We start from the raw sequence: 18920 nt of genomic DNA on the forward strand, positions 1-18920 counted from the left end.
TCACCAGCCACATCGCAGAAATGTATATTTCTATAGGAATGGGGCATTGATGCGGCTGATCTAGTTATTGCATTCACATCAGTTTCAAGTATAGCACAGTGAGTTCCTTCGCCACAATATTTTTGGATCTAAATTCAACAATCAAAATGGCTGCCTTCTTAGGGCCTCATTAGGGGTTTGCGTAGCGTCAAAAATGCAGCGGTAACGCTATTACTGCCGCTGCTATTACCGCTGGCGGTAATGTGCCGAAAAGCCATAGAGTCCTTTGGACTCTTAACAAAATGGGGATTTACAGCCTTACCAAAACCCGGGATCCAGCGCAAATTGCGCCGGACCAAGTAGCGTTAATGCTATTTGTGTTGGCGGTATCCCAGCACAATTACCGCTGGGATACCACCAAGGCTGTGATTAAGCCCTTAGGGTGTCATCCTCAGGATGTGCGACTACCTTTTAATGGGAGACTGTATTTCACTCTGATGATTTCGGAAACATTTGTACATATTATATAAAAGAGAATTAATTCTCTGGAGAATCTACTAAGAAGCTTACAACCATTCCCTGATATCAAAACCCCAAATATGCATCAGCTATTGGGCACGAAGATACTCAAGGCGATGGGGCTCAGAGAAGACACTCATAAGCCGACAGGATAGCTCAGGGGTAACGCATTTGTCTTGGAAGCAAGAAAACGCAGAGAAACACAGGTTCAAAGCCAGTACCTGGAAACCCAGTTGAATGCAGAGAGTGAACTCTGTAACCGTAAAAGATTTAGGAGGGTCACGATGCGGCACAGGGATTGTCCAAAAGATGTGGTTCATCCAATAGGGCTAGGGGCACTGATCAGAATCAGTGCCAAGCCAAAGTATGCCTGGGTACAGAGCAATCAATACCACTGCAATGGCACCAAAAGCAGCATCTTTGCAGGACAGGAGAGAATTGATATTGGGAGGTAGTTAGACAAGCCTCAGGCGTCAGACTTACTCCTAGGAGAATGAGTAGACGTTGGCCAAAGTATAGAGAGCTGAGGCCTTTATCTTGGATACTCTGACTGGGTAGGTAGACTTTTACCTTTCACTAATGAGAGTAAGGGTGCCCCCTGAAAAGGTAAGTGTGAACCTTGTGAAATAGGTGCATGGGCGTCTTGCCGCTTCATCAAGTTGTCACTACAGAGAAATACGCACAGCAAGTATGGCTAAAGAATGTGAGGAATTGTCGTTATGAGCCAGGATTGTACAATACTAAATGCCATTGACCTTTTGGCTGGCGCACACAGCGAGCTTGTAGCGCAATGCCTGTGAAGCGGTGACAGACATGGCTGCCACAGATCACCACATATTCCCTATATACTACAAAAACCTCAATGAGAAAAATGAGTAGTCAACAATGTGTTTTTTCAGGTCTGGCAATCAGCTAATTCTATATATGTGCCTGAAAAGCTAAACACACTTTGTTATCAGGGCCTTCTACAAGGTAATATTGACTTTCTGTGCAGTTCCTTTAGTGCTAGTAGTTGGGAAGTTACGGGCATATGGCTTGGTTGGAGTGGATGAGAGCATTAAAGGATAGTTCCGGGACTTTTTTTTTATTGTCCCTACGGTTCGGCCATGTGTTTTTAAGCAAAAATCGGTAGATCGTAGAAAACTTTCCTATGGACCTTACCCGACTTTCCGTCCATTAACGCACTCGAAATCAGCCGCCATTTTGTGATAATCCTATCATTTCCCCCCATCGACCTGGCTCACCTGTGTTTGCGGCACTAAATCATATCCCCCGCCCCTGAAACAGACTTTATGAAAACATTCATATTCCCCGCCTCTATCCGTGACGTGACTGTGCTGCGTAGGCAAACGCGCCCAGGCGTCTTCTACGCGACTCCACACAGAACCCGGAAACCAACACAGATCAGCTCACAACACAGCGCGCCACAATTCGGAATATGAAACTGTACTTTTAAATCAAACCGCAAGATTGTAAATTTGGTAAAGTACATTTATTTGACATCAAATGTTTAGAGAATATTCAGCGATTTGCATTTTTATTTGCTCACGTTCCAAAAAGTTCGTTTTGAGGCACGCGATGTTCCTTTGCTGTACACAGGGTCTTAGATCATCTCACAATACAGCCCCTGAGCCTGACATCAGCAGACGCGTACCGCCCATTTCCCAACGCCAAAGCACGTTTCGTGTCAACAATCGCTGCGCCTCAGCTAATGAAGTGTCGCCATGGAAATGGCAGGACGCCTCTTTCCTCAATAAGTACAAACACACCGTTTCACAACACACAGCAGCAGATTTTCGATTCCATTACTCTCTCTGTGTTACTTTTAGTATTCTGTGACTTGTTTCTGTGCTCTGGTCAGCTACCTTCGCCGCTTCTAGGCCTTGTGAACACCTGTACCATCTCTGTAAGTTATTTTACTTTCTTTACCACACAATGGCTACAATAATGCCGTATATGTACGAGCCCGAGTACACCAAGGAGGAACTACTGGAAAGGCAAGCACGCGAAAACGATGGGGATTCGGACGGCAGTTGGGAGGACCAGTCAACGGATGAAGAGCCTGGACCATGTCGCATGGACGGCGTCTCCACCTGGTGCACGTGCAATCGGTGCGAGCTAATGCCAACTGAGGAGGAGAACTGCTGCTGCCGTGAAAATTCCGGGTGCTTGGCCTACATTTCGGAAGGCGAGCCAAGTCCGCAATGCATCACCGAGCTGCCAGAGTTCAGGGAAGCCTGCCTCTCACGGACCGTGTTGAGGATGATGATGGTGCTTATGCACGAACTTCGCGGCACTGTAAGTTCGTGCACGAGTAAGTATACTCTGGTTGAGATGTCAGTGATGCCACTACTATTTCATGGTCGTCTCCCACATATAAAATTACATCTACATATCATTCGAACGCATGTAAATTGGTTCCATATTGTGCATTTTCTAGATAGAATTTTTTTCAAAGCAGAATGACATTTTTTACCTGAATCGACATTGATAAGAAAGTTTTGTCATTTTAATACAGTTTGCATCTTTCTTTTTCACAGGTGGTACAGGCTGGTGGCCTATCGTTGCTTCACTTGGTGGCTTCACGGGAGGCTCGGACACCGCGTTCGGAGAGTAATACCTGCCTGTGCGGTACTTGCCATTAGACAACATTTCCCCAGCGACAGTGGACAATACCGCAGATTTTCCCTGGATGTGCTGCAACCGGAACTTTACAATGTGTAATGTTTATTATTTATGTTCAATTGAAATTAAGATCTAAAATAAAACCCAACATATATTTTAACAATGGTTGTTTTGATTTTTTAAATGAATCTAGTGTGTCTCCATTGAATAGTCTTCCTGTGCCTTGTCTTGTCACACCACAAGTCTCCGGCCAGCATCCTCCCTCACGCTGGACGCCCCCCTGCAATCCACATAAGTGTGTCTCCATTCACGAGTCTTCCTGTGTCTTGTCTGCACGACCACCGCCCCAATCCACCCCCCGCCCTATCAAAGGCAGTTCGCACCGGGGTACTTGCGCTGGCAAGTGGAGCTGTCAGGGAGCGATAAAGGCCAAGAGGTGCCAAAGACCATGTACACTTCAAAGTGGTCTATAGAGCATGGGTTGTTGTTCCCATGTCTACCTCCAGACCCCGTGTCTCCTGCCAAGCATCCCCCCTCACGCTGGACGCCCCCCTGCAATCCACATAAGAGTGTCTCCATTCACGAGTCTTCCTGTGTCTTGTCTGCACGACCACCGCCCCAATCCACCCCCCGCCCTATCAAAGGCAGTTCGCACCGGGGTACTTGCGCTGGCAAGTGGAGCTGTCAGGGAGCGATAAAGGCCAAGAGGTGCCAAAGACCATGTACACTTCAAAGTGGTCTATAGAGCATGGGTTGTTGTTCCCATGTCTACCTCCAGACCCCGTGTCTCCTGCCAAGCATCCCCCCTCATGCTGGACGCCCCCCTGCAATCCACATAAGAGTGTCTCCATTCACGAGTCTTCCTGTGTCTTGTCTGCATGACCACCGCCCCAATCCACCCCCCGCCCTATCAAAGGCAGTTCGCACCGGGGTACTTGCGCTGGCAAGTGGAGCTGTCAGGGAGCGATAAAGGCCAAGAGGTGCCAAAGACCATGTACACTTCAAAGTGGTCTATAGAGCATGGGTTGTTGTTCCCATGGGTTGTACCTCCAGACCCCGTGTCTCCTGCCAAGCATCCCCCCTCACGCTGGACGCCCCCCTGCAATCCACATAAGAGTGTCTCCATTCACGAGTCTTCCTGTGTCTTGTCTGCACGACCACCGCCCCAATCCACCCCCCGCCCTATCAAAGGCAGTTCGCACCGGGGTACTTGCGCTGGCAAGTGGAGCTGTCAGGGAGCGATAAAGGCCAAGAGGTGCCAAAGACCATGTACACTTCAAAGTGGTCTATAGAGCATGGGTTGATGTTCCCATGTCTACCTCCAGACCCCGTGTCTCCTGCCAAGCATCCCCCCTCACGCTGGACGCCCCCCTGCAATCCACATAAGAGTGTCTCCATTCACGAGTCTTCCTGTGTCTTGTCTGCATGACCACCGCCCCAATCCACCCCCCGCCCTATCAAAGGCAGTTCGCACCGGGGTACTTGCGCTGGCAAGTGGAGCTGTCAGGGAGCGATAAAGGCCAAGAGGTGCCAAAGACCATGTACACTTCAAAGTGGTCTATAGAGCATGGGTTGTTGTTCCCATGTCTACCTCCAGACCCCGTGTCTCCTGCCAAGCATCCCCCCTCACGCTGGACACCCCCCTGCAAACCGCATAATGCCACGACATATACACGTCATTCATTCACAAACACACCCCTGTTTCGAATTCTTTATAACCCGCTTCATATTTCTAATGAGAACTTCTTTGCGCTTTGCTAGTCAACCCGTGAAGGTGCTGGTTATCTGCTCTTCGTCTCTGTGAACTTCCGTGACCACTTCGAGCAAACTCGTCAGTTTGCAACCTGTGAACTGCTCCCTGTTCTACGACAAGAAACTACTCTGATCCCTGCATCTAACTGTTTGTTCGTCAAGGTAAGGCCATGTACCATAATCATTTTGCGTCCAATTTTTTAATTTATATCTATTTGCTAGTAGTCATCAAATTGCATCCATGTTTTATTTTCGTTCAAGACAGTACATGCAAGGAACTAGTCACATGTTCTGAGTTTAGTCAAATTATTTTTCTATTTTTTTAAAGTTTTTCAATGACTTATCCGCATGTGAATAACGTGTATAGTTCCAAGAACCAAAACGAACCTTGCATTGAACCTTTTATGTGTCATTTAATTTTTTAACACATTGGTATTCATAGAGAATTGTTGATCTTTACTTTTCAGAACTTTCCACAATGCCTGCCTGTTCCATTGGCGGTTGCCCTTCGAAGACCCATAATAAATCTGAAGGTACTATAATGCATGTTTTCCCTAAGACAATAGATCAGATAAGAGAATGGGTCCGATATTGCGGATATCCACCGTCTGAGCTTGAAAGTAGAGTCCTAGAAGTCTTTGCGGACAAGAGGTGTGATCGATACCGCATCTGCAGCAGGCACTTTAGCTCAGACATGTACTCCACATCATTGCTAATAAAGAAGAAAACACTGCGAGCGACGCGAAAATTGCTCTCAACCGCTATTCCCACTCTATTCGTCCACATCCCTCCACTGGTGAGTCAAGTTTACGGATTTAGCTCTCGGCCTTGCGGTAGTGTGTAGCATTAGCTAACAATAATTTCCCCATTTATGTATCCACTCAATATGAAGGCGGAAGATTCTCCATCCGTGTCGTTATTGCAGTCATCAGCCACTTCAAGCGCCTATCAGGTAATCTTACTTAGCTATTCTGCCACTGACTTGTTTTAGGCATGTAAATCAATAGTTTTAATTTATCGTGTAATTATTTTACCTAATGGTACACCCTAGTACTCGTCCTCTAGTCTTTGTTTTCAGTTATAATTATTGTTATCCAAAATAATGCAAGTACTGTCTTTCAGGGAGATGCTGAGGAGTCCAACGCATTGACGACAACCGTTGATGTCACTCAGATGCTCGAGGTACGTTTCCGGACAGTTCCATCGATGGAGATCATCAGATCTTGCATTCTTGTAGCGTGATTGTTACACACAATGTTCCTTTCGTTTTTAGCCATTGATATGTCCTTCTGTCGTCGCCCTCCTATGTGTCTTCTTTTTTCAATATTGTGTTCATTACTAATGAAAGTCCTATGTTTCAGGGAGTCGATGGAGCATTAGTCCAAGAAGAAGGGGGAGCATGCAGTTACGGGTCGGCGCAACAGCTTGCAGAAGTGTGCACCGCAGTTACAGTGTCCCTTGATGTTCTTATGCATTTCGAGGTATGGATACTGGCAGTTCGATCAAGCGAGATCATATGACGTGATTACATCCGCTATACTTCCTTCTTTATTAACGCAAGTACTATGTTTCAGGGAGATGACGGAGCTTCTTCTACAAGAACATCACCCCTAGTAGTTGATGCAGATCTCTGGGTGGTGACACTTCCAACGATCGAGCAAATCGAATCATATTTAGATATCCATTATTTATTTTAGACAACTGATCATTTGTGCAGGTCTATTTAGATGAGCCGTTGACGCCTGCACAAAGTTTATGTTCTTTTTAACAAAATAGAAAACCATACTTATGCAATTACTGTGTTTCAGGGAGTTGCTGAAGCGTCATCTTCAATAATATCATCAATGGAAGTCTATGCGGAGCCCGAGGTATGGATCTTGACAGTTCCATCTAACTAGATCAACAATGCGTGAATAATTGTCGTTTGAATGTTCTACACAATGCGTTCATTCGTGTTTTGCTATTGAGATGTACGTGGGTATTGGTCCCCAAGTACATTTTGTGTTTTCAATATTATTATACATACTAATGAAAGTTCGATGTTTCAGGGAGTCGATGGAGCGTCAGTGCGTGATGGATGTGCTTATGAAAATATAGTCGTTGCAGCGCAAGAGGAAGTGGAGACATGCACACACGAGTCGGAGCAACAGCGTCCAGATGTTGAAGTTCGAGGCAAGAAAGTTTCAAAGAAAAGAAAGCAAAAGAAGGTTAGTGTCCTGGTCACTATATTATGTTGTTTTTCACTGTTAATAGTTCAATACTGTAAGTTGTGTTTAAACTGAACATCCCTTTTCCAATCTGTCCTCTAGTTGCGAGTGGGTGTACGAACTAGATCTACACAGACAGTGAAGCGAACGAGAGATGTTGCTTGTCAAACCTTTTGCCAGGGACTTGAGACTGGAGATGCATCGTGCCAATGGGAAGAATATGAAGTGATTGACAACGGAGCTATACCACCACCAGCCATTGATAGTGAATTTCCTCCTAGTAGTTCGGATGCAGTCGGAGATCAATTCACAGAATCCACACCCGCAAAAACTAAGACCGCGAGAAAGTTGAAGAAATTGTTTTATTCTCCCATCGCCGGAGAAGGAACAGATGTTGCAATGGAAGAGAATGAAATGGACGACAATGAAACACCATCAATATCACTGAACATAGCGGAAGACGATATCAGAGATTGTACCTTTAATGTGAGTGACATGTCCTCAACGTTACAGGCCGAACCAGCTGGGATGCAGAGTGACAGTATAAGGAAAGAGGCCAAATTCATTGTATTCGATAGTTGTTTGATTGATATTATTATTAAGATGAAATGTGGGCATTAAGTTGGTGGGGAAGTATGTGGGGAGCCATTGATTAATGTGACTCGTGCAATTCGAGGCACTAACCTTAAAATACATGCCACCTGTACACAATATCATCCGTTCTCATGGTCTGCACAACCCATGCTGGGGCAACTGCCAGCAGGCAATCTACTTTGTGTAGCGGCTGCACTTTTTAGTGGTTCAAGTTTTAAAAAGTTAGAGTATTTCTTTCAGTTTGTGGGAATCCATTTCATTGCGAAAACTCAGTTCTACAAATACCAAACCGATTATCTATTTCCAGCCATTAGCGAAGCTTGGAGAATGGAAAAATGTCTATTGAAAGTACATTCGCGGGCAAACGGTTCAGGCTAGCCGGTGATGGACAGTGCGACAGCCCAGGATTTAAAGCCAAGTACTGCACCTACCACTTTCAGGACATGGAAAGTAAGAAAATTAGAAGTTCGGTGGTCGTGCAGGTGTCACAAAGTACATCCTCAGTGGCCATGGAGAAAGTTGGCTTTGTAGCATCATTGCAAGAACTACAATCGCGGGGAATGGTGATCGACCTGATAGCCACGGACAGACACGTTTCAATTGCCAAGACAATGAGAGAAGAGTACAAAAATATAAATCACCAATCTGACGTATGGCATCTTGCAAAAACAATCAATAAAAAAATGTCGGCTGCAGGTAAAAAAAAAGATATGCAAGGTATTTCACAGTGGTCCAAGTCAATCAGCAACCATCTTTAGTGGAGCTCAAAAACATGTGAAGGGTCGTTGGAAATTCTACTGGAAAAATGGCAGTCAGTAATGCTACACTGTAGCAACGTTCACCGCTCGACCACAAACCAACATTTCCACAATTGTGAACATGGCCATTTGTCCACAGAGGAGGCACGGAAGAAGAAGTGGTTGATTCCTTCATCACCCACTCACAAAGCCATTGAAAAGATTGTATTTGATAAAACTATAACAAGAGATTTGAGGGGACTCACGGAATTCTGCCACACAGGAGATTTGGAGGTGTTCCACAATATGTGCCTAAAGTACAGGCCAAAACGATTGCATTTTGGCATGGAGGGCATGATAAATCGGACTCTTCTAGCGGTCTTGGCACATAACCATAATGTTGGCCGTCAACAAAGTAGGACGACCGGAACTTTAGGGATGCTTCGCTACAATAAGGCCTTCACTAAAAGAAGTAAACAATGGGTGATCAAACCAGTGTTTGAGGATATGCAATATGAGTTTATTGAGAGACTTATTGTTGATGTCCTAGATAGGCACATACATGGAGTTGTGAACGAACCTGTGCAGGGGACAACTGCATTGCCACCCAACATTGCCTCTGTTCCATGTCCACCTAAAGCAGAGCTCATTGAGAAATACACATCACAGTTTAAATGATTGTAATTTGATTGTCTGTTCTCTCGAGTCTCCTCATGTTGCAGGCCCATTGAATATGTGTATCTATGTAATGTGTAAATAAAAGTGATTGCTCAGTGTACATGCAATGTGTCTCTCCACCCTTGCCCCTCCCTTCACCGTGCAGTAGTGCGAACCACCCGGGTGTCACCTGTGACTTTGCTCTCGAGTCTCCTCATGTCGCAGGCCCATTGAATATGTGTAGCTATGTATTGTGTAAATAAAAGTGATTGCTCAGTGTACATGCAATGTGTCTATCCAACCTTGTTCATTTGCGCATTAAATTAAACCAAACAGTAATATAAATCATTTTTCAAAAAATATAGAATGTCTCCGTATTTATGGTTCTCTGGGGCTGCAAAGCACGCAGACAAAATGCAAAGATGGAGTGTAAATTTCAAGTCCTGTGAGATGGCCTTACACTGAATGTAGCTAACTAGGAATGTGTGCTCGTTCAAAGTGAAGGTCAGCTGCTTTGATTTTTTGCTCGGGTGCCGGAATGGCCCACAACTCAGTATAAGGTTCTATTGTTATTTGACCTTGACAGGCCGGGACCATCCCGAAAGACTTCTTTTTGTGGGTGTGGTGCAATAACGTAAGAAACGATAATGAATAAAATTTCAGAAACGATAGCCATTTAATGTTCGTTCATTAGAAGAAATAACGTCGGCATAGAAGGAGTGGTATTTCGGGGCTGCCCTACGCACAGACACAATGGAAAATGCAAATATAATGTAAGTAACTCTTTAGATGAGTTTATACCGCAATTTAATTACTATACAGTAGCTTTAAAGACGGGTTAAGTTGTACTTGTTCGTTCTATGTGGCATATTGTTTTGTACCGCGCACTATCTTGAGGAGAACCATCTCCTTTTACGGAAGCACCTCAAAACCTTCCTCTTTGTTTCTGCTTTCTCTCTCCCTCTCCCCTGCTACAACTGGTCCACTGTCTGCGACCACGGTCCTGGGCCCTTCCACTCTCCACCTGCACTGCCTCCCTGTCAACCCCTGCACTGGGGGACTGTCTCAGTATCCTACAGCCCCCCCTTCCCAGCACTTGTTCTGCACTTACCTTGCACTCGCCACCAGCTGGCCCTATGTATTTATTATTTTATGCTACTTACCTTGTACTCCACTTCCCCCCTCCCCTTCCCCTTGCACTTTTACCTTCCCCCTACCTCTGCACTTGTGCGATCTGAATGACACCTGGCCTAGTAGGATCGTTGTCTGTCTTCTCCTTGTTCCCCCCCCTCCCTGCCTCGCCACGCCTTGAAACACTTGTGTATAGGCGTGTTGCAAATGCCATATTATATCATATCAGTGACGAAGTGGTCCACTGGCGCTCAGGCGGCTCTGAAAAAGGCGGAGGAGAGGGGGTGGGTTACTGGAAATGACGTATAATACCCAGTTGCACTGTCCTAGCTATGAAATAATTTCCCGACCTAATAAATAAAATGAATAATTTTAATAAAGATCTGATGGTGAGACTAATTTAATTTTTTATGTTTTTAAAACAGGTACATCCTTCATTATTGTCTGTGTCACGAGTACCAGACACCGGCGGATGGCTTTTACAACCGCCAGTTGCTTCTCCGCGTGAACAACGTTACCACCCTGACCATTTTATGGGACGATCGCCAAGTACAAGTATGCCCTTACGCGGTACTAATGGCTAGATGCAACATACATACCGTTGTGGTGGCCTAGTGCCTCGTTGTTGGAACAGCCATGCGATTATCAGTGCGACCGAAGAGCTTACTTTATCGTAAACCCACACCCTGTGTACTGCACACGAACATCGCTTGCCTCAAGACGAACTATTTTGGATCGAGAGCAAATAAAAATGCAAATCGCTGAATATTCTCTAAACATTTGATGTCAAATAAATGTACTTTACCAAATTTACAATCTTGCGGTTTGATTTAAAAGTACAGTTTCATATTCCGAATTGTGGCGCGCTGTGTTGTGAGCTGATCTGTGTTGGTTTCCGGGTTCTGTGTGGAGTCGCGTAGAAGACGCCTGGGCGCGTTTGCCTACGCAGCACAGTCACGTCACGGATAGAGGCGGGGAATATGAATGTTTTGATAAAGTCTGTTTCAGGGGCGGGGGATATGATTTAGTGCGGCAAAAGCAGGTGAGCCAGGTCGATGGGGGGAAATGATAGGATTATCACAAAATGGCGGCTGATTTCGAGTGCGTTAATGGACGAAAAGTTGGGTAAGGTCCATAGGAAAGTTTTCTACGATCTACCGATTTATGCTTAAAAACACATGGCCGAACCGTAGGGACAATAAAAAAAAAGTCCCGGAACTATCCTTTAATGTTGGTATATGGAGCCATAAGCTAATCATAGCAGCATGGTTGTTTTTAGAATCATTGGGACATCTATGAGTATCTAACAACAAGTATGTAACAGCAAGAGTATTTCGCATCTAAGAGCCTCTAACACCAGGTGTCTAACATCTCAGAGTATCTAGAATAAAATATCTAGCATCCAAGATTATCTAGCACCAAGTGTGTAGCATCTATAAAAAACAAGCAGCAAGTATATAATATCTAACAGTATCTAGCACCAAGTGTCTAAAAGAGTAGCTAGCACAAGGTATGCAACATCTAAGAGTATCTAGTAGCAAAAATCTAACATCTAAGATCATCTAGCACTAAGTATCTATTGCCAGGTTTCTAGCATCTAAGAGTATCTAGCAGCAAGTAACTAATATATAAGAGCATCTAACACCAAATATCTAATATCTATGAGTATCTGTCAAAACCTATTTAGCATCTAATAGTATCTAGCACTAAATGTGTAGCAACTACGAATAGCAAGCAGCAATGATCTAGCATCTAAGAGTATATGGCAGCAATTATAAAGCATTTAAGAGTATCTAGCACCAGGTATCTAACATCTAAGAATATCTATCATCATATATCTAGAATCTGAGAATCTAGGATCATGTATCTAGTGATATCAAGCATCATGTATTTAGCAAATAAGCAAACAGTATCTAGAACCAAGTATTTAACATATAAGGGTATCTAGTGCCAAAGGTCTAGCATCTACAAACATGCATCTATCATTTAAGAATATCTAGAATTTATGAATATCCAGCCGGAAAGATAGTTTGGGCAATGCACTCACCCTGGGAACAGGATGATGCCCTGCAAAACAAAGTAAATTTCTGGTTGAGTACTTAGAAGCTGTAAGATTCTGGTATGAAGTGCTATATAAATCACTGACAAATACAATTAAATACATCTAGCATCAAGTATCTAGCAGCTAAGAGTATCTAGCACCAAGCATCTGTTATCCAAGAGTATCCGGTACCAAGTATCTAGCATCAAAGAGTATATAGCACTAGGTGTCAGATACCTAGGATAATTTAGAACCAACCATTTGGCATCCAGAAGTATCTGGCACCAGGTATCCTCCATCTAAGTGTATCTGGCACTAAGTGTCCAGCATCAAAGAGTATCTAGCACTAGGTATCTAACATGTAGGAGTATTTAACACCAACTATCTACCATCTAGAAGTATCTAACACCAACTATATAGCACAAAGTGTCAATTAGGTATGAGTATATAGCACCTGGTATCTATCAACATCAAGCACCACCTATTGATCCTCTGGGAGTATCTGCCATCAGGTACCTATCTTCAAAAGGTATAAAGCACCAAGAATTTAGAAGATTAAGAACATCTAGCACAAATGATCTAACACCTAAGAGTATCTGCTATTCAGTATATAGAACCTAAGAGTATGCAGCATCCAACAGTACATATCAGCAAGTATCATGAAAGAGTATATAGCATTAAATATCCAAGATGTACGAGTATATCACACCAGTAGGGTCATTACGAGTATGGAGGTAGCCATGGTGCTATTAGCGCCATGGCTAGCCCCCATACCGCATGCCGGTTCCGGGTTCCCTGAATGGGGAAATACCGGGCCATTCCAACCTTGGAGGACCCGGTATTTCCCCGTTCAGGGAACCCATCCCCATTCCCATTCGAGCCCCCATAGGGCTCAATGGGAATGGGGATCATGCTAACAACGGGCCCGTTAATAACGGGACCATTGTTAGCTCCCTGGTCCTTTAGCGGCTCGCACTAAGGGCGCCTGGTAAAACCAGCCGCCCTTAGCGGGACCCACTAAAGGATCTAGTAAAGCGGTGGTAAGGGGTTAACGGCACCGGCACCCTTACCAGCGCCGTTAACCCCTTACTGCCAACCTCGGAATGAAGCCCCGGGTATCTATCAGCTAATAGTGTCTGGCACTAGGTATCTATTATCTAAGAGTACCTAGAACCAGGTATCTATCATGTAATAATATAAAGCACTAAGTATCTAGCATCTAAGAGCATCTATTACCAATGAGCTAACATTGAGGTGTATTTAGCTGCAGGTATCTCGAATGTAAGGATAGTATCAATTATTTAGCATCTAAGAGTATCTTGCGAAAGGTATTTTACATCTGCACTGGCCCCTATCATCTTCAAATCCTGCTGCATCATCTACAAGGCTGTCACTGTGAAGTCCCCAAGCTACCTCACTGAGAAACGTAGCTTTTCCAGAGGCCTACTCTCCACCAAACGTAAGGATATGTGCAGACTTGAACTCCACTGGTGCAGGAAGGAAAGAACCAGAAGCCAGGCCTTCTCTGTCTACGCCCCAAGACTCTGGAACCTCCTCCCAGTTAACATCAAAATCGCCCTGTCACGTCTACAGTTCAGGAAGTAGCACATGACCCTCCTCTTCAAGTAATGGCTCCTCTTTAACACCGAGGTCCACACACCCTCCCCTCCCCATCATACCTGGGACTGGATGATCTGCTCCCCACTGTTTCCTGGTTGCTTATAGATGCCTTGCTGCCAAATTACCCACCATCCCCTCTTCTGTTGTTAGCTCCCCATTTCCTTGTTTATCTGCTTCCCTCCCAGGGGTCTTCCCCCCATGGTTGTAAAGGTTTCTGTTGTTTCCCAAAGCTAGCTCTGTGCTCAATAAATACCCTAATACTAATATTGATCCTACCAAGATCTAAGAGTATTGAGCAGCAGGTATCTACTATCTAAGATTATCTAGCACCAATTATCTAGAATATAAGAGTATCTAGGATAAATGATCTATCATGTAAGAGTAGATAGCACAAAGTATGTAGCTTGTAAGAGTGTCTAGCACCAAGTATAAAAGATGCACAAGTATATAGCACCAGGTAACTATCATCAATAATGTCTAGCACCAGGTAACTATTATCTAAGGGTATCTAGAGCCATGTATCTAAAATCTAAGGGTGCCAAGTGCCACGTTTATAACATTTAAGGGTATCTTGCACCAAATATATAGCATCTAAAAATACCTAGCACCAAGTACATCATAATATAGAGCACCTAAGTGTATCTAGCACATGGCATCTAACATCTGGAGGTTTCTAGCAGTACGTATCTAGCATCTAAAAGTATCCACCACCAAGTATCTAGCATCTAGGAGCATCTATCATCTAAGAGTATCTAGCCAGTAGGATAGATCAGGGGGGAACGCCCTCATCTTGGGAATACATAATTTAGCAACGGGCAAGGATCTGGCCATCTTTCCAATGCACATTTCCTACGCCCCTATTTTAGCATGAAGTTGCTCTTATTGTTGTATTGCATCCCTGGTGACGGTCTTCTGGCCTGCGCAGTGTGCGTCAATTATGCTCGCCAGATGGTGTTGAACAATGTCCTTTTACGTGTTTCTGGGAGGGTTGGCTCACAGAAACACCTATGTGCCCTCCCATCTTTGCCATGCCCCTTCTTACTGTCAATGTTGTGCTCCCTCCCGGCATCCCACTACATATTTCTGCTCCCGCTCTCATTCTTCGCTATAGAGGCGGCAACATGCTCTGCGATTTCGTGACCACGAAAACATAATCCTCTCCTACAGGTGATGACAACTGGGTCCTTGTGTGACACAAGATGTATGCAGTACTCTGCCAGTTGCCATTTAGGTTCACATTATATAAATCCCATACATAGATACACCAGGAGGATAGTAAGGAAATACACATTGTTTAGGATTAGATACTGTTTTCTCTGGGCCGCCTTGAGGCCACCTAGTGAAACATATGCCCTACTACCTACTCCATTGTTAGGTTTACCAGATGTTATGTTGCCACATTATAAATCCCTTAACCCTGAATGTCCTGCTCCTGGTTAGTACTGCCCTTTGCACCTTCACCCGGTCACACACACACACACACACCTTTGCTCTTCCTTGGTGGTGCTTCTGGGGTTGTAAGAACCAGCTCCCTTCCAGGGTCTCTTCCTCTTGTGTCCTCCTGGACTTGGTTGCTCCCAGTTTCACTTATGCAATCACCCAGCAACCAAGGGTCATCTGAAAACAAACTGTGTATTATGCCAAAGCCAAAACCTGCCTGTTGCCTTTCAATCTGAGGCAATCCAAGGCCAAAAACCATACAGCATGCCAAAAAATCAAAAAGCCAGGCAGTCAGGCAGTGCGATTCTTATAAAGTTCAATCCACAAATACATAACTGAAGCCCAAGTCAAAACCAAAGTGATTCTTTCAAAGCACACAGAAAACCCAGAAAACCACAAAAGACAGCCGTATTACTCATGCAACAATCTAGTGACGTCATGCTGCAACCAAACTGTTTGATTAATAGGAAGCGGACAGCATAGCTAATGCTTCATTCTGTGTGCATTTGAACTGTACAGTGCGGTGCTAACACTAGTGATGGCCTACATCCACTGCCAAAGTGTTCTTCTAGCGCTAGCCTATGCAAACGATTGTTTGCTACACCAGCCCCGAAACCTGAACATGCATGTTTCAGAGCATGAGTTGTTGGGTGTCCTGACCCACGTTTGAGCTATCATGCTGCAACATTTGGTGCTGTGGGCTTAGAAAATCCAAGATGGCCAAAAAGCCCACATGTACGCCAGAATAGGAAAACTGTGCAGTACTGGCATGGAAAACATCATGATGGCCAGAACTTCCCAGAAAATGCACAGGGAAATGCATGAAGAATAGGCTGACACCCATTTTTTCCTAGGTTGTGAGCACAGGAGGGCACTGCCTAAAACCACCATTGGGCTACCCACACAGTAGCCTGAAACCATTGGGAAAGACTTGCTAAGAGGTGGATACAATGTAAAACTATACTCTGAAATGACTTGAAGGAAGTAATTATTTAATGTGTATGTAAAAATCGTAATAGACTTAAACTGGGGGACAAAAAGTGACATTTAGCTGAAACCTGGCTTAATGAAACTGAATTCTGCCTGACATCTACCCCCACAGGAGTTAAAACCTGCTCAGCCACTCTTCCCCTTGCCAAAAGGAGTTGTCACCTCTCTGATTAGATTAGGGGTGGAGCAGCTACATGGAGTTGAACAAAGGCCTGTCCTGGGCCCAGGCAGATGGTTTATTGGGGGGATCGTAAATGGCTTCCTTTTGAACAAAGCCCTTCCTTGACTCAGGCAGAAGTTATATTGGGGGCGTCGTAAAAGTGGCTTCCTCTTGGCAGAAACGGGGAGGGGCATCCCCCTATGAGGACAGGCTGAGCTTAAAGAAAGTGGATAGACTGGTTTCTCCACCATGTGACCTGGGAAGACACACCCCTGTTGGCCAGAATATGATTTTAAGAAAGATGTATAACTCATGGTGCGGACTTGTCAAAATTAGCTAAATGATACCATAATTCTTGTGATTTTTCTGCCCACATCTTAAGAGGTTTTAGGACCCGGTGGTATGATCTGGGGGGTTGCTAGCGGAAAATAGGGTTTCACTCCAAATGTCTGCATGTTAAAAATCGGACACTTCATCAATTAATGTCCACACTCCTTGCGCACATGTGTGTAAATTTGGGTAAATGTCCGATATTGCAAAACAAGTTAAAAAGTGCAAAATGTTGCCATTTCTGAATGCAAGCCCCCAGGAAGAGCAGAGTTTGAACAGAGTATACCTCATGTGATATGTGATGGGTGCATGTAATGTTAAACAACTGTGTATCTGTGCAATATATATTTGAATCAAATATAGATTTGTGGGCAAACTGACCAGGGGAGGATCCTCTGACCCATAAAACCTACAGCATCACTCTGACTCACATTTCCTTCCCCCAATCATGGGAGAGGGGAGAATTGGGCCAATGACAAGTAGAGAGGGGCAGGCTTTGCTAGGCCCAGGCACACACCCATTTACAAAACACATAAAAAGAGACTGCTGGGACAGGTAGAGACATTCAATTCCATTTGCTGCGGAGCATGCTGACCAACGACTTCACATCCAGAGATCCTACACTTAGACTTCCAAGCTAAACAGAGACTACAGAACTTTGAACCAAGAAGGCCCACTGCAAGCAAAGGTATTTGTCAGCAGGCCCAAAATCATTTGCAGACTATTCACAGCCGGGCTGAGCTGTTGATTCTGGCCTGAAACCCTGCGCCAGAAAGATCCAGGAGCAGTGCTCTACCCAGAGAAAGCAGAGCAGTATCCAGAACCAGAGGCCAGAGATCCAGAGTGACCCAGACCGCTGTTAGCAGAACCAGAGAGCTGACCCAGATCACTGTGAAGTGCCGAGACCAGAACCGGAGTCCAGTCCAAAACCTGACCAGATTCGTGGCGAGGCCTATTTCAAATATATATTGTGAGTACCTAGCAGAACTGTGCAGAACCAACCTCTTAGTTAAAATAATCTAATCCAAACTATTTTAATCTAACCAGAACTGCCTCCTAGAAGTTGTCACTTGTCATTTTGTAAAGCTGCACCACTGTCGCTTGTCAATTCTGAAGCTGCAAGCTGTCACCTGTCATTTTGGGTTTACTTTAAATCCGAAAAACTACCTTTATTTAATCGTCCGTATCTCTAGAACCGTTTGGGCTAGGAACTTGGTTTAACTTTCCTCTGAAAGCTTAGAATCTTACCTTTCCAACAAGCCTAGAACCGACTTCCTACGCACTTGCAAGTTTTACCGGGATTTGCGATTTGGTTAAAAATCCAGCCACTTGTAACCATCAGCAGTCATTTCTTTCCTTGCTAAAAATTCATTTGCCTCTTAATCACCATCTCCGAATCATTGCTAAAGTGAGCATGCACTCATCCCTAGTATCTCTCACTCACCCTGAACCTCCTAAAGGGAATTAAAAGCATTTTCAGCATATTTCTCACTTCATTGCCACCACATTCAAAGCACTTGGGCCTGTGTTTTAAAACTCATACCGGTTTTCTCTAAGCTTGCTGGGGGGGAACTGAATTTCGTATTGTATTTGATTGCATTCCTGAGAACTGTGTGCTCCTCTTTCCATCTACTTCCATGTCTTACATTGCATTGAGGGGGGTGAATTGCCACCAGGGGTAAAGTGAACATATGATATCTTGTGAAACCATATTAGTTAGTTCTGTACTGCATTTTCATTCAACATTGCATCCATTTGAAATCATAAAAGTATTTTTGCTACTTGATCCATCCTATACTAACACCTCATTGATTGTAAAGAAGTGTGCTAGTGCCAGATTACCCATTGTTGATCAACATCATATGTCTAAGTGTACTATCAGATATTAATTTATTATAAAGTGTGATATATATATATTGTTTAAATTCTCAAATAAACCTTTTAAACTTGCAAAACAGAACTACTTCTTGGCTCAGTGGGGTGAGGGGGATTCCAAGAGAGGGGTGTTATATAGGGGTAGTCATCCAGAACTCATGAACTGGACATAAAGATATATCAATAAGGGTTTCCATTCAATATCCCAGACTAAGCATTGACTTAGCTGTAGTGTTGAATTGAATCCTCTTACAAAGTGGGGG

The 18920-nt window shown here is 44.3% G+C and overlaps 1 protein-coding gene across 2 annotated transcripts in view; it reads right to left on the reverse strand.

Annotated features, from left to right (window-relative positions):
- The window catches only part of WIPF3 (WAS/WASL interacting protein family member 3), a 353481-nt gene that overhangs the window by 48583 nt on the left and 285978 nt on the right, over positions 1-18920 (reverse strand). The window contains exon 4 of one of the 2 annotated variants that reach the window (XM_069648925.1): positions 15348-15479. The exons of the other annotated variant lie outside the window; for it this stretch is intronic. Coding sequence (XP_069505026.1) covers positions 15348-15479 — 132 coding nt within the window. The remainder of the gene's footprint in view (positions 1-15347; positions 15480-18920) is intronic. 2 annotated transcript variants of the gene reach the window in all.

Source organism: Ambystoma mexicanum, chromosome 2q, assembly GCF_040938575.1.
Source record: "Ambystoma mexicanum isolate Mex_15411 chromosome 2q, UKY_AmexF1_1, whole genome shotgun sequence".
NCBI classification, from domain to species: domain Eukaryota; kingdom Metazoa; phylum Chordata; class Amphibia; order Caudata; family Ambystomatidae; genus Ambystoma; species Ambystoma mexicanum.